This window comes from Oncorhynchus mykiss, chromosome 24 (genome assembly GCF_057628025.1).
Source record: "Oncorhynchus mykiss isolate SJ-2025 chromosome 24, ASM5762802v1, whole genome shotgun sequence".
Taxonomy (NCBI): Eukaryota; Metazoa; Chordata; class Actinopteri; order Salmoniformes; family Salmonidae; genus Oncorhynchus; species Oncorhynchus mykiss.
The window spans coordinates 21,689,761-21,713,406 of NC_143045.1; the positions used below are offsets into that span (position 1 = coordinate 21,689,761).

A 23,646-nucleotide genomic window follows, 5' to 3' on the forward strand; every position below is an offset into this window, starting at 1 on the left:
GCAATCATATTGTATTCCTGCCTAAGCCAATTGACTTGCAGAGGTGATACTATATTGGCATGTTAAGAACAGGAGATTGGTACAAGTAGAGTACATGTGTGTAATGATCAAAGGAGTCATGTTGAATGAATATGTACATTTGAGGGGTATAAAAACAACATTTTATATGAACAAGGCGATTTATTGAAGACAGCATGATTTTTCAGATAAGACAACTGATTCCCTACAAATGCACACAGCCATGACGCCCTACAAATGTCTGTTGGAAAGTTGTTTGGTAGCTAACGGCTTGAAAGTTTGACTCTGGTAAAAAGACGGCACTCTTCAGATGGTTAATACCCAGAACTTCAGACAGCTTACAGACCGTTGTCGCCATGCGATTCAAACAGTCAACACCAGTCTGATAAGCTATCTGACAGGATGGGAGATGGAGTACAACACCTGCAACAACCAGGACCAAGTCTGTACAAACCAGCTTCAGGAAACTCATTGCCACAGGACAATAAGCATTGCTTTCTTTAAAACATTAAGCCATGAGAGAGAGAGATAGATAGATATATATAGTTTCTAATTACAACATACCAACTGCATATTTTCTATAAGATTTTTTTTAATACATTTTTACAAATTTAAAAAAGCATCCGGATTGCTATTGGAGAATCTTGACACTTACCTTTTGGATGTTAGTTCTCAGAGATTCAAGCATTTTTTCCTGTCCTGGTGTTCTGATTGCCTAAGCATCATTAACTCAACAGTAGAAGATGCTTTATACAATAACATGGGGCAAGCTTACAAGAATGGGAGCAATTGTTTTCATATTTACACCTACAAAGAGTAAAATAGATGGAAAAACTCAGACATGGAAACAAGAAAAATGATTTAGGCATTTTATACATTCTGATCAGAGACTCAGTAAATGTACAGAATAAAAATAACACCAAGTTAGCCGAGTGTAATGTAAGTTCTGTTTTGGTTCAAGTTAGTTTGTCCAGATCATTCTAAATGCATGTGCATACATACCGCCCAAAAAATATTTCCAGGATGTGCAAACTATCAATAACATGTTGAGACGACTTGATATTGCTATTTCCAATTGCAAACTTGAATTTCAAACAAATCCAAGAAACGCGAATGACAGATGGCCTATTTCTGATCAACAGGACAAAAACGCAAGAAAAATGTAACCCTGAAAACATCCTTAGCATCATATCAGCATAGAGTCCATCCATACAGTGAAAAATGTACAAATCAAGTCGTGATCAAGAACTGTGTTCAATGGAAGTAGGACCCTCCACCTTGCATAAGGCATCGCAGCTGGTATAGCTGCCAGCAAAAAGTTGACATCCAACTGCTGCTTCACTGCTCATATCCTATCATTATATTATTAAAATCACACAAGTTACACAAATGGAGGGGAAACTACAAAACCATAAGAGGGACAAACAAACAGCACATACATCCGTAAGCAAACACAGAAGTGTCAGTTCAGCCTCTTAAGAATGGAAGAGGGCGAGGTTAGTTTGTGATCAGAGCTGAGGGACTCAAGAGTCTCGTCACTTGGTTTTCTCCTCAGAGTATCGCTGCTGCTGACTCCGTTGTCGTCGCTTGGCGTAGCTCTGAGCCATGGAGTTGATGATAGAGAAGATAAAGTAACAGACCATGACCAGAACCACCTTCTCAAAGACCCACGACAGCCAGTTCTCACTCTGCAGAGACATGCATACAGAGAAATATTACTCTATGGACACTAACACATTAAAATTTGTATAATCTTGCCAATCAATAAAATCACATGCTTTGTCTCAACATAGAAAGGATGGATGATGGTAGTAGTGCTCTTACCGCCGGGGTGCCTTGTCCGGTGTGGTGGTGGAGTTTACTCCTCTGCGCCTCCAGGTACTCACTGAAGGGCTTCTGTATGGAGGGACCTACCCTCGGCAGAGACCTGACACAGTGGCAGGGCAAGGACATCCACAGGCAGGGGAGATGCGAGGAGGGGAAGAGAGAGGCAAAGACAAAGACATGATTATACTTACCATACCAGCAGTATCCCTTCACATGGTAAAATAATTAGGCTGTGGAGAGGGAACCCTTGGGCTATAGGACCAGGGTTTAAAGAGAACAGTCCATTGCTCAGGATGTTGAGAGTTCAATTTCCTATGCATTTCTAGTTAGGCCTCTAGCTGGGAGTTCACACTGCAAGTGTAGTTGCTGGGAGCACGCAGCAGAATGAAGTGAGGCAGTCCTCCCCATCGTTCTTATTTATCCCGGAGGTTCCTATAGGAAACCAGTCTGAGACCAATAACCAGGAAGTGACTCAATATGCTGTCATCACAGCCTTATGGGTGGAAACAGAACAAAATAGGCGTGTTCATCAATATGACTGTCCATATATGGGAGATAGCGCAGAGGATTAGATCACTGTGGGTCACCCAGTTCATAGGTGCTCTTAAGATTATAGTTAGAGAATGCAGACAATTTGATTGGAAGAGAACCCTCAGACCATGAGGTACTATAACTTGTACCTTAATAAATCCACAATCATTTGTAGTTGACTGCACTATACCAACAATAATTGGTATAGTCTAATCAATGTATCACAACCATATTTAAATAGAATATAAATATGGATAGAGAGTTTAGTTTTAATTCAGGTGTTAATATAAACTTCCACATTTAAAACTTGACTAAACCGTTTCAAGACTATTTACTATCAGGAGTAGAAAAGTTACAGTTAACTGTAATTGCTGATCTTAAGAAAGGGATATGGCAAGCCCATTCCCAGGCTAACTGACTGACACAAACTGCTGCAATTACAAAAAGTCCCAATTCAGCATTCAAGCACCAGTGTAACCTCATAGCGAGTCAGACCAGTCAATTGCAATGGTAGCAAGAAAGGGTTCTTTCTCATGCAACTAATTTTAACTGTGAATAAGACGGCACTATAAACTGATAGGGCAGCTCACAATTGGCCCAGCATCGTCCGGGTTAGCGGAGGGTTTGGCCGGGGTAGGCCGTCATTGTAAATAAGAATTTGTTCGACTAGCCCAGTTAAAATCATTAGTTGCGAGTACGATTTTAAATTAGATTTGTTAATGATAAAAAAAATGGTGAGAAGTAAAAGCCAAGGAAGTTGTTAGATGTGTAATATGGAAGTGATTTATTGTTCTTAAATAAACCCTGCAGTTATTTTGTTTCCCTGCTGCTGTCGAGAAGATTCTGGTGCAGTCAAAGCTAAACTGCTGTGAGTCAGAACAGAACAGAAGACATTCCATCTGAGAAGACCCCACAAGGCTGGCTGACCACCTATGTGGGGGATTAGTTTCTGTGTAAGGGAAATACCCTTAATGGAGGGGGCAAAACACACATCTGACTTTGAGGTTATGCTTTTGATGCCATTTGTTCAGAATGAGAATGATCAAACCATCAGCAAAACTGGTTTCAAACGTATAATCCTAAATTCATACAACCGCTGCACAAATACAGTATCAGTCAAATGTTTGGACACCTACTCACTCCAGGGTTTTTCTATATATAGATGTTTTTTTTAAATTTTCTACATTGTCGAATAATAGTGAAGACATCAACTATGAAATAACACATGGAATCATGTAGTAACCCAAAGTGTTAAACAAATCAAAATATATTTTATATTTGAGATTCTTCAAAGTAGCCACCATTTGCCTTGATGACAGCTTTGCAAACTCTTAGCATTCTCTAAACCAGCTACACCTGGAATGCTTTTCTAACCGTCTTGAAGTAGTTCCCACATATGCTGAGCACTTGTTGGCTGCTTTTCCTTCTCTCTGTGGGCCAACTCATCCCAACATGCATATCACATACACTTTGACATGTAGGCTTTTTTTTAAATGTAGATTAAAAACAGATTAGAATATTATTCCAATTTTGGCCTCTGATCCAATTCTGATCCGAGTAATTGTTTGATATTGTGATGGGATTATTACGTAACAAAAGGACAAACAAAAAGTGTGGAGCCCTGTCCCCATTAAAGCATAGAGGAAGGATGCTAACCGGGCAAAGCACCTCTCTTCATCTATACGCATACATTAACAAAGACACATACTCACCCGATCAGAGACACCATCTGTTCCACTATGTGCTTGCTGAACGTTATGATAACAAACAGTTTCTGTGGGGAGACAAATTAATCAACTGGGTGATTAGTGATCAGTCTCAGACAGACACAGTGAAAACCTGAGTCATCATCTGCACCGAGGTGGGGGATATATCCTATGTCTGCTTTGAACACGGTGACACATGCCGTCCCAGCCAAGTCTGGACAGTAAAAGACCCTTGATGTCTGAGGAGAAAAAAAACAAAGCATCCCCCGGACCCTGGTCCTCCTCAACCCTGGAGGGCTTTGTCAGAACTGGTGAGATCACTGGCTGGTACCACAGATGGATTGGTCTGGTTAGACTGCTCAGCTCTCACCACCACAACTCACAGAGACACAGTCAGTCTCTCACCGTCTGGGAGTAGATTAGTCACCGTGGCAGACTCAACAATACAGCCGAAAACTAAGAGTTTGATCTGGTTTACAAAAAGCAATGGCTCTCATTAAAGTGCTCTCCATACTCCTTTCATCTGGAATGGTCTTCTACAGCAGCACTAGAAGTACTTCAAAAACACAGAATTACAGCCAACAGAAAATATTCAGACAATGTCCATGTGTAATTGTTAAGTACAACTAAAATATTTACTTGTATGTGCATCTTGATGATGGCTTTCCCAATAAGAGTCGCTCCAAAGAAGGTCCAAAATGGTACCAGGAAGTGGCCACATGTTATACCAGCAAGGTCAAACAGAGGATTAGGGATCTGAAAGACATGTCAAAATATATTCTGTAATAGAGTGCATTCGAATTCTACCTTCATTGTCATAACTTCATTGTAACAAACATACACTACATGGCCAAAAGTATGTGGACCCCTGCTCGTCAAACAACTCATTCCAAAATCATGGGCATTAATATGGAGTTGGTCCCCCCTTTGCTGCTATAACTGCCTCCACTCTTCTGGGACGGCTTCCCGCTAGATGTTAGAACATTTCTGCAGGGATTTGCTTCCATTCACACAAGAGCATTAGTGAGGTCGGGCACTGATGTTGGGCGATTAGACCTGGCTCACAGTCAGTGTTCCAATTCATCCCAAAAGTGTTTGATGGGTTGAGATCCACACCGATCTCGACAAACCTTTTCTGAATGGAACTTGCTTTGTGCATGGTGGCATTCTCATGCTGAAACAGGAAAGGGCCTTCCCCAAACTGTTGCCACTTGTTGGAAGCACAGAATCGTCTAGAATGTCATTGTATGGTGTAACGTTAAGATTTCCCTTCACTGGGAATAAGGTGCCTAGCCTGAACCATGAAAAACAGCCAGAGACCATTATTCCTCCACCAAACTTGACAGTTGGCACTATGCATTGGGGCAAGTAGCGTTCCCCTGGCATCCGCCAAACCCAGATTCGTCCGTCGGAACTGCCAGATGGTGAAGCGTGATTCATCACTCCAGAAAGCGTTTTCACTGCTCCAGAATCCATAGGCAGCGAGCTTTACACCACTCAAGCCGATGCTTGGCATTGCGCATAGTGATCTTAGGCTTGTGTTCAGCCATGGAAACCAAATTCAAGAATCTCCCGATGAACAGTTATTGCTGCAGACGTTGCTTCCAGAGGCAGTTTGGAATACAGTAGTCAGTGTTGCAACCAAGGACAGGCAATTATTACGAGCTACGCACTTCAGCAGTCCCGTTCTGTGGCCTACCACTTCACGTCTGAGTTGTTGTTGCTCCTGACGTTTCCACTTCACAATACCAGCACTTACAGTTGATTGGGGTAGCTCTAGCATGGTAGAAATTTGATGAACTGACTTGTTGGAAAAGTGGCATCAAATGACGGTGCCACGTTTAAAGTCACAACTCTTCAGTACGGGCCATTATACTGCCAATGTTTGTCTATGGAGAGTGCATGGTTGTGTGATGTACACCTGTTAGCAACGGTGTGGCTGAAATAGCTGAATCCACTAATTGGAAGGGGTGTCCACATACTTTCGGCCATGAGTGTACAATATTCAGTGATGCGCTTTAATAATAAAGGCCTAAACTTTAAAACAGTATAAGATAAGAGTGCAAGTCAAGTCAAAAGGTTGCCTGCGATGTAGTTTTGGATTTACCGAGGCACAGGCTAGAATCCCAAAGAATCCCACTTTCTGCACCATGTTCTGAACTCCCAGTTTTGCTCGAGTAACAAAATCCTGAAAACATAATTCAGTTTACAATCAAATATAAATGTATGCTTCACACATTAAACAACTTCTACAATAATATCAATAATGATACAGTATAACCAAAATAAAAAGCAAAAGTCTAATGTAATTCTGAAAAAGGAGTTACTTGATAAAGAATTCATGTGGTATAGCAAATGCTATCAGACGGGCTATTATCTTTTCCTTTGATCTATTTGAGCAGCTCTGGTAAAAATCCAAGGCAAGAGTTGTTGGCAGAGAGCTATTGAACTCATTTGATCTGATTGATACACACTACAAAGGGGGGGTGAAATATTGTGGTTTCATGTTGAGGGTGAAAAAAATAAACATTTTGTTATGTTACAGCCTTATTCTAAAATTTAGTAAATTGTTTTAATCCCTTCAATCTACACACAATACCCCATAATGACAAAGCAAAAACAGGTTTAGATTTGCAAATGTATATATATAAAAAATAAAACATTTTTACATAACTATTCAGACCCTTCACTCAGTATTTGTTGAAGCACCTTTGACAACGATAACATCCTCAACTCTTCTTGGGTATGACTCTACAAGCTTGGCACACCTTTATTTGGAGAGTTTCTTCCATTCTTCTCTGCAGATCCTCTCAAGCTCTGTAAGGTTGGATGGGGAGCATTGCTGCACAGCTATTTTCTGTCTCTACAGAAATACCTTATTTACATAATAATTCAGACCCTTTGCCATGACTCGAAATTGAGCTCAGGTGCATCCTGTTTCCATTGATCATCCTTGAGATGTTTCTAACAACTTGATTGGAGTCCGCCTGTGGTAAATTCAATTTGTTGGACATGATTTGGAGAGGCACACAACTGTCTATATACGGTCTCACAGTTGACAGTGCATGTCAGAGCAAAAACCATGCCATGAGGGGAGAGGAATTGTCCGTAGCGCTCAGAGACATGATTGTCAAGGCCCAGATCCAAAAAAATTCTACAGCATTGAAGGTTCCCAAGAACACAGAGGCCTCCATCATTCTTAAATGGAAGAGGTTTGGAACCACCAAGACTCTTCCTAGATCTGAGCAATCAGGGGAGAAAGGCCTTGGTCAGGGAGGTGACCAAGAACCTGATTGTCATTGACAGAGCCCTAGAGTTCCTCTGTGCAGATGGGAGAACCTTCCAGAAGGACAACCATCTCTGCAGCACTCCACCAAATCAGGCCTTTATGGTAGAGTGGCCAGATGGAAGCCGCTCCTCAGTAAAAGGCACATGACAGCCCACTTGGTGTGTGCCAAAAAGGCACCTAAAAGACTCTCAGACCATGAGAAACAAGATTCTCTAGTTTGATGAAACCAAGACTGAACTCTGTTGGCTGAATGCCAAGTGTCACGTCTGGTGAAACCTGGCACCATCCCTATGGTGAAGCATGGTGGTGGCAGCATCATGCTGTGGGTATGTTTTTCAGAGGCAGGGACTGGGAGACTAGTCAGGATCGAGGGAAAGATGAACGGAAAAAAGTACAGAGATCCCTGCTCCAGAGTGCTCAGGACCTCAGACTGGGGCGAAGGTTACCTTCCAACAGGACAATGACCCTAAGCACACAGCCAAGACAACGCAGGAGTGGCTTCGGGCCAAGTCTCTGAATGTCCTTTTGGCCCAGGTTTCATCTGACCATATGACATTCTCCCAATCTTCTTCTGGATCATCCAAATGCTCTCTAGCAAACTTCAGACGGGCCTGGACATGTACTGGCTTAAGCAGAGGGACACGTCTGGCACTGCAGGATTTGAGTCCCTGGCGGCGTAGTGTGTTACTGATGGTAGGCTTTGTTACTTTGGTCCCAGTTCTCTGCAGGTCATTCACTAGGTCCCCCCGTGTGGTTCTGGGATTTTTGCTCACCGTTCTTGTGATCATTTTGACCCCACGGGGTAAGATCTTGCGTGGAGCCCCAGATCGAGGGAGAATATCAGTGGTCTCGTATGTCTTCCATTTCCTAATAATTGCTCCCACAGTTGATTTCTCCAAACCAAGCTGCTTACCTATTGCAGATTCAGTCTTCCCAGCCTGGTGCAGGTCTACAATTTTGTTTCTGGTGTCCTTTGACAGCTCTTTGGTCTTGGCCATAGTGGAGTTTGGAGTGTGACTGTTTGAGGTTGTAGACAGGTGTCTTTTATACTGATAACAAGTTCAATTAATACAGGTAATGAGTGGAGGACAGAGGAGCCTCTTAAAGAAGAAGTTACAGGTCTGTGAGAGCCAGAAATCTTGCTTGTTTGTAGGTGACCAAATACTTATTTTCCACCATTATTTGCAAATAAATTCATTAAAAATCCTACGGGATTTTCTTTCTGATTTTGTCTGTCATAGTTGAAGTGTACCTATGATGAACATTACAGGCCTCTCTCATATTTTTAAGTGGGAGAACTTGCACAATTGGTGGCTGACTAAATACTTTTTTGCCCCACTATGTAAATATGATGTGTTTTTTATTATTTGTAATGACTGTCCTGTGAGGATCACAATGGGTCAGAGCAGCTTGACAATGGCTGACAATAACCAAACCCTCTCGCACCCGCAAGGGGATGACAGCTAAATGAAGTCCGAGTGGGCTCTCTTGCTCTTTAGTATCAACCAAAGGAATGTCTGTTCAGAAACTTTTGCCCGCCTAACATCCAGAAAGTGAACAACGGAACGCTATTTCTAACATAATGATGTGGGAAATGGTCAGTGGGAAACTATGGAAAATGAATGTAATATTGCTTTCCATTTTGTGATGTTATTAAAAACTGGATGGACCAAATAATTTAACTTTTTTAGGAAATCTGAAATCGACGATAAGTGTGCCTTTTTCTCCCCCCCACCCTCTCCATTATGTTGTAACAAGCCATCATATCTTTCAGCCCACTAGGGAGCTTTGTCTCATAAGTTTGTGTATTCTGTGCTATTATATAGTTAGATAATAAATAAAATGATTCAACCAATGTGTAGTACTGAATAATGCGTAAAGCTGTTTTTTTTTGCAGATCCAAGGTCACGATCGTTTAGAATGAATATTTGATAAGAGGTAATGATTAATAAGATGACTGTGTATCGATGTTATAGTTAAAGACCTTTACAGTTTAATTCGGGAGATGGTAATGCTAAACAACTTGTTCCATGATGCCCCAAATCCTAATGAGTTCATTTGTTACATGATTAAAAAAATAAGACTATTTTTAATTTAAATCTAGCAACAATTAAACATTTGATTAAATGACAGTCATCAGATTAATAAAGTAAAGACACAAAATATTTGCAAACATCTCTAAAAAACTATTTCTGCTTTGTCATTGTGTAGATAGAAACAATCATTTTTTCCCCATCATCAATGTTAGAATAAGGCTGTAACGTGACAATGTGGAAAAGGTCAAGGGGTCTGAATACTTTCCGAATGCACTGTGTACACCCCCCTCCCCCAAAGGGGCAGTCATGTTGTCAGTAGCCTGTTTACATTGCCTGTCCCTCAAATGAAAGGATCATGAAAAGAAATGCCTCTGGGATGATTACAGGCGAGCTTGTTTCACCGTGACTCACTCCACTAGCAATGACCTTACTGGAAATGGTGGGAGGGGCTTTCAGAGAAGTCATGTGATAACTGGAGGCCAATCACAGGCCAGATAGAGAAGTCAGTAGATAGTGATGACAGTTAAGTAGAGTCAAACCCAAAAATCAAAGACTGAATGAGAGTATTTAGGACTCCACAGATTTAGATGGAATGGGGCATTCAAGGGGCAGGCTACTACACTCAGAGGGGAAAACAGTCCCCCACTCACCTGAGCAGTCTCTGCCTGCCCCAGCATCTCCTCAAACTCCTCATAGTCTTCGTCATCTGGGTCTGCTCCAGATAGCCTGGCCGCTCGAGCCATGAAGTAGGGCGGCAACTCCCCAATGGCTGTGCCTGCACCCTGGAGACAGTCACACACTGGGTTAGCTTAGCACTGATTCACACCAGAGTCAGGCATAGCTCTATGGTGGATGTCATAGTTGAGGAGACGTGATGTGAACCAATGTTGAGCACTAAAGATGCCCTTATTGTTCTAAACACAAAAGGACAGGTTTCCCAAGGAACAGATTAAGTCCTGGACAATTTCAAAATAAAACTATTTTTAATGGACATTATCCATTAAGGGTGTGTTTTTTGTTGTCCAGGACAAGGCTTAATCTGTGCCCAGGAAACCGCCCCACAGAGTTCACTAGAACGATGAACCTAGACTTTAGTTGAATAAAGACGTTTCCTCACCCACATACAGGCCTCCAGCCGGACCTTTGAGATGATGGACCAGAGTGAGATGCTGCCCTCCATTCCTCCTGCCTCTGGGCAGATGATCTGGTCTGGGTACGGGGGCTCGGGGAAGTCTGTAGAACCACACTCGTACGCAGCCAGGGTGACTGATGCTATGTGTGGACCCTGAGAGCCAGAGGATGGATGGGCATTCCTTAATTCAACTGAATATGGACAGTTGCGACACACTAGAGCTGGGATGATAAACCAAAAATGACAGACATCGCCTTCTTACCGAAGCATTTTGCTTACATTGGTAATTCTGTGATTTTGCTACACAACCTTCATATAGATTGACCAAATAATAGTTTTAGAACAGTAATAGCCTACGCATTGTTGGTCCCTGCCGGCTGCCGACTCACTCCCTCTCCCCACTGTGTGCACGGAGGAGGGAGCGATGTATTCTGAGAAGCACAAGAAAAAAACAGTGCATTCGGAAAGTATTCAGACCACTTGACAATATCCACATTGTTACGTTACAGCCTTAATCTGAAATTGATTGAATTGTTTTTACCCCCTCAATCTACACACAATACCTCATGACAAAGCAACAAGTTTTTGTTTTGTTTTGTTGATAATGTAAAAATAAAAAATATCACATTTACATAAGTATTCAAACCCTTTACTCAGTACTTTGTTGAAGCACATTTGGCAGCGATTACAGCCTCAAGTTTTCTTGGGTATGACGTGACAAGCTTGGCATACCTTTAATTTGGGGAGTTTCTCCCATTCTTCTCTGCAGATCCTCTCAAGTTCTGTCAGGTTACTGCACAGCTATTTTCAGGTCTCTCCAGAGATGTTCGATCGGGTTCAAGTCCGGGCTCTGGCTGGGCCACTCAAGGACATTCGAGACTTGTCCCCAAGCCACTCCTGCGTTGTCTTTGCTGTGTGCTTAGGGTCATTGTCCTGTTGGAAGGTGAACCTTGATCCCAGTCTGAGGTCCTGAGCTCTCTGGAGCAGTTTTTCCATCTAGGATCTCTGTACTTTGCTCTGTTCATCTTTCCCTTGATCCTGAATAGTCTCCCAGTCCCTGCCACTGAAAAACATCACAGCATGCTGCCACCACCATGCTCACTGTAGGGATGGTGCCAGGTTTCCTCCAGACGTGACGCTTGGCATTCAGGCCAAAGAGTTCAATCTTGGTTTCATCAGACCAGAGAAGCTCGTTTCTCATGGTCTGAGTACTTTAAGTGCCTTTTAGCAGAACTTCAAGCAGGCTGTCATGTGGCATTTACTGAGTGGCTTCCGTCTGGCCACTACCATAAAGGCCTGATTTGGTGGAGTGCTGCAGAGATGGTTGTCCTTCCATCTCCACAGAAGAACTCTTGAGCTCTGTCAGAGGGACATTCGGGTTTTTGGTTACCTCCCTGACCAAGACTCTACTCCCCTGATTTCTTAGGTTATCTGGGCATCCAGCTTTAGTTAGAGTCTTGGTGGTTCCAAACTTCCTCCATTTAAGAATGATGGAGGCCACTCTGTTCTTGGGGACCTTCAATGCTGCAGACATTTTTTGGATCTGTGCCTTGACAATCCTGTCTCGGAGCTCTAGGGACAATTCTTTCGACCTCATGGCTTGGTTCTTGCTCTGACATGCACGGTCTAATGTGGGACCTTATATAGACAGACCTTCCGAAATCATGTCCAATCAATTGAATTTACCACAGTGGACTCCAATCAAGATATAAAAACATCAAGGATGATCAATGGAAACGGGATGCACTGGCGCTCAACTTCGAGTCTCATAGCTAAGGGTCTAAATGCTTATCACATTTACATAGTTTATTTTATTCATAAAACGTTGCCAATTTTAAAATAACCTGTTTTCACTTTGTCATTATGGGGTAGTGTGTGTAGATTGATGAGGAAATGTTTTTATTGAATTCATTTTAGAATAAGGCTGTAACATAAAATGTGGAAAAAGGGAAAGGGTCTGAATACTTTCCAAACGCAATGCATGACCGTTGCTCAAAATATTGCGGAGTTCAATGCAACTGTGGTTCTACACTGAACAAAAATATTAGCGCAAAAAGTGAAGTGTTGGTCCCATGTTTCATGAGCTGAAATAAAAAGATCCCCAAAATGTTACTTACGCACAAAAAATAAAAATATTTTGGGCACAAATTTGTTTACATCCCTATTAGTGAGCATTTCTCCTTGGCCAAAATAATCCACACACCTCACAGGTATGGCATATCAAGAAGCTGATTAAAACAGCATGATCATTCATCATGTTGAGGGAGCGTGCAACTGGCATGCTGACTGCAGGATTGTCAACCAGAGCTGTTGCCAGATATGGTAATTTAATGGTAATTTCTCTAAGCTGCCTCCAACCGTAGTTTTAGAGAATTTAGCAGTACGTCCAACTGAACTTACAACCGCAGACCATGTGTATGGTGCTGTGTGGGCAAGCAGTTTGCTGTTGTCAATGTTGTGAACAGAGTGCCCCGTGGTGGTGGGGTTATGGTACAAGCAGGCATAAGTGACACACAATGAATACAATTGTATTTTATTGATGGCAATTTGAATGCACAGAGATACAATGATGAGATCCTGAGGCCTATTGTCGTGCCATTCATCTGCCACCATCACCTCATGTTTCAGCATGATAATGCACAGCGTGTCGCAAGGATCTGTACACAATTCCCAGTTCTTCCATGGCCTGCATACTACAGACATGTCACCGATTGAGCACGCATGGGATGCTCTGGATCAACAGCGCGTTCCAGTTCCCGCCAATATCCAGCAACTTCACACAGCCATTGAAGAGTGGGTTAACGTTCCACAATCAGTCTGATCCACTCTGACGGAGATGTCGTGCTGCATAAGGCAAATGGTGGTAAACTAAATATTGACTGGTTTTCTGATCCACTCCCCTACCTTTTTGTTTTTAAAAAGGTATCTAACGAACAGCTGCATATCTGTACTCCCAGTCATGTGAAATCCATAGATTAGGGCCTAAATTATTTTCAATTGACTGATTTCCTAATGTGAACCAACTCCGTAACATTTGAAATTGTTGCATGTTGCGTTTATATTTTTGTTCAGTATAGTTATTGAAAGGAGAGTCACAACATTCTTTACATATGTCAACTTATTTCTCGCCTCTTAATATTGAGTTCACGGCACCACATTACAACCGGAGTAGGCTGTAGTTAGTATAGTTTGAATGTGCCCGCGGAGCAGAGCACTCCATTTGCCTACATCAAGTAGCCTAGGCCTAGCGCTGGAAAGTTTTTGTAGGACATTGATTAATTTATCAGAAAATGTAAGCTAATCAGTCTACATGGCTATATAGTGTTACGCACACCTCTTGGAGGGAACGCAACACCCTGCAACACCCAACTCCCCGTGGAGTGAAAGAGGTATGTGACTGCAGGTGCGGTTAAGGGTGACAGAGGCAGAATATATTACCATTTACAGGGAATTTATTTCCTTCACACAGTAATTTGGGGAAAAGGGGCTGGACGGAACCAAAGCAACAACAAAAAAGTTAGAGCCCCCTCTCCTACCTTACCTAACTAGCACCAACTTACCTAACTAGAACCAAGCCATTTCTTGAAATACACACAAACCCACAACACAGAAACTGGGGAACGTAACTCTAGCTATAATATATTTAGAGTTCGCAATCTAGCGAAGTGCTTTGAGGCCCCATTTCCTCAGGTGATAAATAGGCTATAGATTATAGGCCAATACACACAAAGATGTTGGCAAGTACTATGAAGAGCCAAAAATACATCTGATAATTCCAGATCCTATTTTGACAGGTTGCACATCAAAATATAAAATCATGCATTTGCTGGATGTGCGCAATGAAATAGCTTCCTTTTTAAAAAATCATAGGCTACCTCAGTTGTCTTATCTGGCACTGGGAAAAAATGCTAGAGCCGTGGTGCTAATGTAAAGTAACTGTCCATAAAATAAAATCCTAACATTTATTGCAATATGACTTTTGGTACATGTCGCCCAGGTCTAGCACCACCCCCAAAAATAATTGTCATTTATCATTATCACAAAAACTAATCACAATATGGATTTGTCCATATTGCCCAGCTCTCTCTCACACACACACACACACACACACACACACACACACACGAAAGCCCGGCATGCAGCTCCATTAATCAGAGCCCAGGCTTAACCACCTGGCTTCATTAACAGTGAGGGCAGTCAGGGCAAATCAAATCAAATGTATTTATATAGCCCTTCGTACATCAGCTGATATCCCAAAGTGCTGTACAGAAACCCAGCCTAAAACCCCAAACAGCAAGCAATGCAGGGGTAGAAGCACGGAAGGGCACCTGAAACCACAGTACAGGAGGTCTATTATGCCTCCTGTTGAGATACCACAGTGACAGGAGATAGAAGACAATTAGTCAGTGCTGATCCCCATAGCTCTGAGAGAACGAGCAAACGTGCTGAGGATTCTTCTTTTCACAATACGTGTTCACAAGGTCTCAATCCCTGCCTTTCCTTCCGTTACAAATCTATTCTTGTTTCACCATGATGGTGACTCAATGATAAGACAACACCTTTCCATTATTTTGAAATAATAATTGAAACATAGCAAATTAAACACAGTGGCTATTGCCTTGTTTGATTTCCTTTGTTTAGCAAAATAAGAAAACACAGTCCCAAAATTTCCATCTGAATCTAGCATGACCAGACTCATGAATACAATTATACAATTATCATACAATTATGCTTGTAATGCCCAGCAAAATATCTAATTCTTTAGGTCTGAGGTAAATCCATAGCAGCTCTTCAGAGGGCAGATGTTTCTGGCACCCTTCAACTAGGGACTTTTCAATATGTTGACCTCACCTCTGAATTATTTGTGTATGGTAAAGTGTGCACATAGCCTATTTTAGCAGAGAGCACATATACACACAAGTGGTTGATATTTTAGTGATGCCTTGATTCAAATAACATACTGGTAATATCCACATTTGTACAATACAAAGTAGGCCTACTGCTCTAGAAATCATGACACTGCATCTAACTCATATAGGATAATTTGAGTGTTTGTAAGTTGCATTAAAACAGCTACATTCTCATTTTGGAGAATATGACTGAAAGCTGATGGAAATAGCCTCCCTCACATCGAGTGGAGAGATGTTGTATGACCTCATTCCCTTTCCCACATGTCATCTTCCATAGATGTGTGTGAGGTCAACACCACCAACACTACCATAGGCTGTGGTTCACAGGCCCGTCTCTACTAGTGGGTTTGGGTAGTGTGTGTAGTGAGGAAAATGGGTAGTTAGGCATATAATTGGAAAGGCTACAAAAGTAAATTGTATTTTCAAAGCAGCTATTTCAAAAGTTTAGTAAAAACCTTTCAAATTCCCATTTGTAATTGTGGAGCTGTTGACTCAAGGGTACATCATAAGATCTAGTGAACAATGGCCATGTCACTGAAAAAGTGGGGACCTCGGTAGAATCACTTGTCTTAATCAGTTTAATGCTTCATTTCATCACAGCAAGATGGATGTCAAACAAACCACAGTGAGGAAGGAGCGTGACTCAACCACAGTCACACTGTTCACTTTCACTCATCAGAAACTAGGGCTGTGGCGGTCATGAAATTGTCAGCCGGTAATTGTCATGCAAACAACTGCCGGTCTCAAGGTAATTGAGTGTTAATTAACATCTCTGGGCATCCACACATAGACAAGCCACTTATGCAGACCTTTGGAACATAACATTTAAAAAATGTCTAGTAAATCCATTTAATATAGCTAACACCATCACAATAAATCCATTTAATATAGCCAACACCATCACAATAAATCCATTTAATATAGCCAACACCATCACAATAAATCCATTTAATATAGCCAACACCATCACAATAAATCCATTTAATATAGCCAACACCATCACAATATATCCATTTAATATAGCTAACACCATCACAATAAATCCATTTAATATAGCCAACACCATCACAATAAATCCATTTAATATAGCCAACACCATCACAATAAATCCATTTAATATAGCTAACACCATCACAATAAATCCATTGTTAATTTTAGGCAGGTCTAAAGAAACATTGTGACATGTAGCCCATTCAGAAGAACAGAAGAGCATATTCTGAGTCATCCTTATGTTTGTCCCTGATTTGTGGGCTTAACTAGTTCATTTAGCAGATAATATTTGCGGAATTATTTTGAAGTAAGAAGAATACAATGGAACACAGCTGAATAAAATAGAAAGGATATTTTCCCCAAACGAATTCCGAGGGAGTGTGGACATGTGGCTATTCTGTGGTCAAAAAAGTGATCATTTGAAATAGGTCCTCCTATATGCTTAATGTAGAGTTATCCATGCAACTGTAGCTGTGTTACAAACCTTAGGCTCCATGTTTTGATTTAATACATTATAAAGGCCCCGTTTACATCGTGGCACATTCATTACGGTAGGTAGTCTGGTGGTTAGAGCGTTGGACTAGTAAATGAAAGGTTGCAAGATCGAATCCCCGAGCAGACAAGGTAAAATCTATCCTTCTGCCCCTGAACAAGGCAGTTAACCCACTGTTCCTAGGCCGTTATTGAAAATAAAATCTGTTCTTAACTGGCTTGCCAAGTTAAATTACAGGTAAAATAAAAATAAATACAATCACTCCATCTTCACAGTCTTGCCCTGCTACTGAACAGACAAGTGAAGTTTTTGTAACGCAAGATGGAGAAGAGCCAGTTTAGTCGGTGCAGCAATCTATTACCAGGTCCGACACACCTTTGCCTCCAGAACAGCTTGAACTCTTTGGGGCATTCTACAGGGTGTCGTAAACGTTCTACAGGGATGTTAGTCCATGCTGACATTATGGCATCACGCACATGCTGCTGATTGGATGGCCATGCTATGAACAGCGCGTTCCATCTCATCCCAAAGATGTTCTATTGGGCTGAGGTCTGGTGACTGCACAGACCACAAGTAAACTGAACTCACTGTCATGTTCCATGCAATGTTCTTAACTGACTTGCCTAGTAAAATATATATATATTTTTTTTAAAGTCTCAATTGTCTCAAGGCTTAAAAATCCTTCCTACCCTTCATCTACACTGATTGAGGTGGATTTAACAAGTGACATCAATAAGGGATCATAGCTTTCACCTGGGCAGTCTCATGGAAAGAGCAGGTGTTTGTAATGTTTTGTACACTCTGTGCATGTGTGAAATGTATATATTCTTTTGAATAGCCCCCCCCCCAAAAAAACAAAGCAGCCTGCACTTGAATAGCGAACGGAGGAAGCGCTTCCCTCAGTTCCGTTTATAATATGCCAGGTAAGCTACACCAGTTATGCGATTACATTTTAAGAGTTGAGCAATAAATATAGTAGCACGGGAAAGCTGGGATCCTCTTAAATATTGGCCAGTCAAAACTCTGTTTTCAAACTCGATTGTGCAATGATAAGTACGTTTCACAACTCTGTAGGCTAAAGGCTATGCTTAGACATTTGGCCACTAGTTGTGATACAAACCTTATCAAAACATATAGGCCTATGGACTAGGATACATGATGCATGGGACTATGATTTGCCTTAGACTCCACACGCCGGGCATCAATATTCTCACCCATTACACTGTCAATTTAATCTGGTCTACATGTATACTAGACAATGTCTGAAATTAGTTGATTGAGAATGGGTCATTATCAAGCACCTGTCGGAACAGACGCAGAAAAATAAAAACATGTCATCCATATGCACTTGAATAGTGAATGGAGGACACTTTCAGGCGTTTCATTTTCATATCAGCCATGTAGGCTACTCCGGTTGTAAAGCGAAGCAATGTGCTTAATATTAGGATAGTTGAGAAATAAAGTCAGCCTAGTCTAGAGAAAGCTGATTGGATCCTCTTTTTAAATGGAGACCATTAAAACACTGTGTGAGAAAACAATTGCATAGCCTATAGAAATGTTGCACAACATGGGCTAACAGGAACACATTTAATTCCATGCATCACCCAGCTATGAGGAGCTGGTTCTCGCTGCCCAACAGGTGATCATATTCCCCTCAAACTGAATGCCAGGGCTCTCATGAAGTGTTTGATTTTCGATTGCATTTGCAGCAATGTCAGAGTGATTCAAAAATAAAATAGCCCAGCACATCATCGGAGCCAAGCCATCTGACATCCAGGACCTCTATACCATGCAGTGTCAGAGGAAGGCCCTAAAAATTGTGAAAGACTCCAGACACCCCAGTCAGATGGTTCTCCCTGCTACCAAACAGCACCGTAGAGCCAAGTCTAGGTCCAAGAGCTAAATAGCTTCCACCCCCAAACCATAAGACTCCCGAACAGCTAATCAAATGGCTACCCAGACTTTCGTGCCCGGTTTATCAAAAGTTATCTGGACATAGTCCAAATAGAAAAACTGGGCCCCAGAGGTGAATGGCAGTTCTATTTGGACCAGATCTATGGAGAACTGAACACACTGAAAGAATGAGATAGGATGTATGAGGCCACCCACTGGACAAACTGTGGATATGTATTAATTTTCTGGCAGTGATGAATCAAATGATGGAAATAGCCTGTGCACAAAATGTGTCCCTCTAGGTCAGAGGACAAGCACAAGCCTGTAAACCAATTCACCGCAACTACAATTTTTTTGTTGGTCTATCGTGCTAGTTATGGAACAACAAGCAGAGCTAACAGGCTCACAAAAACATCCAGAGTCACATACTGTACCAGCGTTCTCAGAAAAAAAAGTAAATACTATTGTGGACTACAGGAAAAAGAGGACCGAGCACGCCTCCATTCTCATCGACGGGGCTGTAGTGGAGCAGGTTGAGAGCTTTCAAGTTCCTTGGTGTCCACATCAACAACAAACTAGAATGGTCCTAACACACCAAGACAGTCGTGAAGAAGGCACGACAAAGCCTATGGCCCCTCAGGAAACTAAAAAGATTTGGCATGGGTCCTGAGATCCTCAAAAGGGTCTACAGCTACAACATCGAGAGCATCCTGGTTGCATTACTGCCTGGTACGGCAATTGCTCAGCCTCTGAACGCAAGGCACTACAGAGGGTAGTGCGTACGGCCCAGTACATCACTGGGGCTAAGCTGCCTGCCATCCAGGACCTCTATACCAGGCGGTGTCAGAGGAAGGCCCTAAAAATTGCCAAAGACCCCAGCCATAGACTGTTCTCTCTACTACTGCATGGCAAGCAGTACCAGAGTGCCAAGTGTAGGACAAAAAGCCGTCTCAGCAGTTTTTACCCCCAAGCCATAAGACTCCTGAACATGTAATCAAATGCCTACCCGGACTATTTGCATTGTGTGCCCCCCAACCCCTTTTTTTACACTGCTGCTGCTACTCTCCGTTTATCATATATGCATAGTCACTTTAACTATACATTCATGTACATACGTCCTCAATTGGGCCGACCAACCAGTGCTCCCGCACATTGGCCAACCGGGCTATCTGCATTGTGTCCCACCCACCAACCCCTCTTTTACTGCTACTCTGATCATCATATATGCATAGTCACTTTAACCATATCTACATACTACCTCAATCAGCCTGACTAACCGGTGTCTGTATGTAACCCGTCTTTTTACGGTTGTTTTATTTCTTTACCTACCCATTGTTCACCTAATACCCTTTTTGCACTATTGGTTAGAGCCTGTAAGTAAGCATTTCACTGTAAGGTCTAAACCTGCTGTATTCAGCGCACGTGACAAATAAACTTATATTTGATTTACCAAGATACAGCAGGCTTTTCCAATGTCTGAGTGAGATAAGTTAGCTTACATTTTTGATGTCACTGCTGACAGGCAAGGGAAGGGTGGTTCTCTTACTTACCAGGTATAGTAGGAAGGTATGCAGGCCAGTCCCAAGGCCTACTGAGGACAAGATGCCCAAACCTACCCAGTAGGCACACCACAGGAACCTCTTCTCCAGGTACTGCACATACTGCAGATGAGAACAGACAGGAGGGGGGAGAGAGTAGAGAGAGCTTTAGGCTTTTGCATGGACAAAGAGCAATAACACACGACTTCACAAGACATTTATCCTTAGGAGAAAACATTGGAGACCTACAGTTGAAGTCGGAAGTTTACATACACCTTAGCCAAATACATTTAAACTCGGTTTTTCACAATTCCATATCCATTTGGAAGACCCATTTGCGACCAAGCTTTAACTTCCTGACTGATGTCTTGTGATGTTGCTTCAATATATCCACATAATTTTCCTTCCTCATGAAGCCATCTATTTTGTGAAGTGCACCAGTCCCTCATGCAGCAATGCACCCCTACAACATGATGCTGCCACCCCCGTGCTTCACAGTTGGGATGGTGTTCTTCGGCTTGCAAGCCTCACCCTTTTTCCTCTAAACATAACGATGGTCATTATGACCAAACAGTTCTATTTTTGTTTCATTAGACCAGAGGACAATTCTCCAAAAAGTACAATCTTTGTCCCCATGTGCAGTTGCAAACCGTAGTCTGGCTATTTTATGGCGGTTTTGGAGCAGTGGCTTCTTCCTTGCTGAGCGGCCTTTCGGACTCGTTTTACTGTGGATATAGATACTTTTGTACCTGTTTCCTCCCACATCTTCACAAGGTCCTTTGTTCTTCTGGGATCGATTTGCACTTTTTCTCACCAAAGTACGTGGAGTGGATGAAAAACGGGTTTTGATGACTCCAACCTAATTATGTAAACTTCCGACTTCAACTATGCCAAGGATAGTAATGGAAAATTAGGAAATGTGAACAATTTACACAATAGTAACACATTGGCTAAGAAACATCCAAAGTACTGGCCTGAGCATCAAGTAAAAAAATATCGCACAACACATCTTCTCAGGTGACCTTTCCTCCAGGAATGCAGAGCATCTGAATAAACAGTTACTTATCTTTAACCATCCCAAATAAATAAATTACAGAGGAGATGAGTTTGTTTATCTCCTTCCTTACCTTCTGGTGTGCTCCCTCAGTGGAGTAGGCAAGGGAGAAGAGTGAACACAACACCAGGAACAAGAACGCTGTCCCCCTTCGTCGCCATAACCTGCAGAGGGGAAGAAGTGGAACAGTTTGATACATCTACCAAATGGCTAGACTGGTAGAGTGTTACTTTAAACAACAGAACTGAGACAGCTTTCAACTAATCAGTTGGTTTCTAGTTTTACTGTCAAGTAGTGGTGGTTTACTTTAATGTCCACTCCTTTAGTGTGATGAAGGTTTCCAGGAGGAAGTAGTGTAGTGTGATGATAGGCCGCCTCCACAGCACCAGAGCGAGACGCTCTTCCCTATCTTTCTGCCTCCTCTCACTGACCACAGAGTCTGTAGATACAGGAGCACACACGTGAGGTCAGATTAATCTATAAAAGTAGCCTAGTATCAAAAAAAGCCATAACAATATCCCCTTAATTTGATGGACATAGGCTAGCCTTTGATAAAGTCATGTCACTTTGTCTAGGCCTAAGTGGGAACATAACACTAGCAAATGGTGGAGTTCACTAGTCTAGACCTTTGAATCATGTATAATTATTTAGTTTTTTCTAAACTATGGAATTAATAAGTACACAACTGTTTGGGAACCATTCTGGTGTAACAGTATAATTTTAGACCGTCCCCTCGCCCATACCCGGGCGCGAACAAGGGACCTTCTGCACACATCAACAACAGTCACCCACGAAGCGTCGTTACCCATCGCTCCACAAAAGCCGCGGCCCTTGCAGAGCAAGGGGAACAACTACTTCAAGGTCTCAGAGCAAGTGACGTCACTGATTGAAACGCTATTTAGCGCACACCGCTAACTAAGCTAGCCGTTTCACATCCGTTACACTGGCAATACGTTGTAAGAAGAATTACCAAGATAACAATTTGTGCATTGCTGCATACCTTTAGCAACACAACCCTTCTCCTTCCTTGGTAAAATTGTTAATCTATTTTCCATAAACACAGGCTAATGCTGGTTCACTTGGAGAAGTTTCACAACCAACCTGCAAAATATCCATTCGGTTTGTCTTTGGTTCCTCGCTTCTGTGGTTGTTCACAGCTTGCCTCATTCGTCGCCATCTCATTCACTTTGAATCGACCAGAAAACACAAACACATGACCAGCAAATATGTTGTATTGGGTTTTGGCCTATATCAACTGTAGGAAGAGCATTAGTTAGTTATTACTTGTCACTGACTGACAATTAGTGGCAACATCTCCCACGCGCTAACGTTAGTTAACTAACCGGCATGCATGCTAACAAAACAGCTGATGGCAAGTAACCTTTATTCACGACTCCATTGGATTTCATTGACCGGCTGTGTAAACCACCTTGGGTTCTCGTTAACTAGCTAGCAAGTAAAGTGTGTAATAGCTAGCTAGCGGGCGTGAGTTAATAAAAACATAACTGGTTTACTACAATTGTTCAATGTTTATAACTATGAATTATAAACTACAGTAACCTATTGCATGTTCACGTAGCAAGTTAACAAGGTGACGTTAGCTTGGTAGTAGCGACACTAGGAAATATAGGCTACAACCATTGAAATATGTTTGGATCAAGCTACTTCGGTTGTTGTCTTGAGAAGTAAAATACTATAATGTCAAAACGTTTCACAGTCGAAAATGTTACATACTAATAACAAATATGAATTTGTTAGGTCACACAAATTGAATGAAACAAGCTCATACCCCAGAGCGTCTTCTTCCTGAAGCCGTGGCAATCACTTCCGGGCAATACATTTCCTTCCAAGTAAAAGTCCTCTTTACATTATTATATATTCATCAATATTGAATTGGTTTCTGCATATTCATACGTGATAATTGCATTACTGTTACTTTAAAAAAAAATGTTGTGCCCTTGAACGTTGAGTTGCATCTAGCCTTTGATCATGACTAAGTTCCATTACACATAAGAGTAATTTCGTGAAGTTTTGTTAAGCCGACCCGAGGCTCGGTCTTAACATTAACTTGCGTCGCTAGCGGTACGGGTTTGGAAGCACGAGACCTAATCTTTCATGTCATCGATAAATTGTTTTCAAAAAAACTAAAGGTTAAATTGATACACAGCTGTATATGGTTAGGGTTCCCACACGGCCATATCTCCATGTTACATTTCGTGTTTATGATAG

General features: G+C 41.9%; 1 protein-coding gene across 2 annotated transcripts; it reads right to left on the reverse strand.

Annotated features, from left to right (window-relative positions):
• Positions 1–873: 873 nt before the first annotated feature.
• LOC110503992 (vacuole membrane protein 1) lies at positions 874–23,338 on the reverse strand. 2 transcript variants are annotated; one of them, XM_021582708.3, is made up of 12 exons: positions 23,207–23,338; positions 22,519–22,602; positions 21,724–21,856; positions 21,491–21,581; positions 20,376–20,486; positions 10,525–10,692; positions 10,058–10,189; positions 6,190–6,270; positions 4,722–4,838; positions 4,089–4,150; positions 1,843–1,945; positions 874–1,706 (listed from the first exon to the last, which is right to left on the reverse strand). In XM_021582708.3, the coding sequence occupies exons 2-12, from the start codon at positions 22,592–22,594 to the stop codon at positions 1,554–1,556; spliced, it is 1,227 nt and encodes a 408-aa protein (XP_021438383.1). In that variant the 5' UTR covers positions 22,595–22,602; positions 23,207–23,338; the 3' UTR covers positions 874–1,553. The 2 variants fall into 2 exon arrangements, with proteins under 2 accessions (XP_021438383.1, XP_021438382.1); XM_021582707.3 differs by having other exon boundaries at positions 22,519–22,672; positions 23,207–23,283.
• Between the last annotated feature and the right edge of the window lie 308 nt (positions 23,339–23,646).

Excerpts from the sequence above, each read along its gene's own strand:
- LOC110503992 (XM_021582708.3), bottom strand. The coding sequence starts at position 22,594 with ATGGCGACGAATGAGGCAAGCTGTGAACAACCACAGAAGCGAGGAACC. Across the intron at positions 21,857-22,518 it reads ACCGAATGGATATTTTGCAG|ACTCTGTGGTCAGTGAGAGG; the intron begins GTTGGTTGTGAA and ends CTGTATCTACAG. Across the intron at positions 6,271-10,057 it reads GGCAGGCAGAGACTGCTCAG|GATTTTGTTACTCGAGCAAA; the intron begins GTGAGTGGGGGA and ends TTATGTTTTCAG.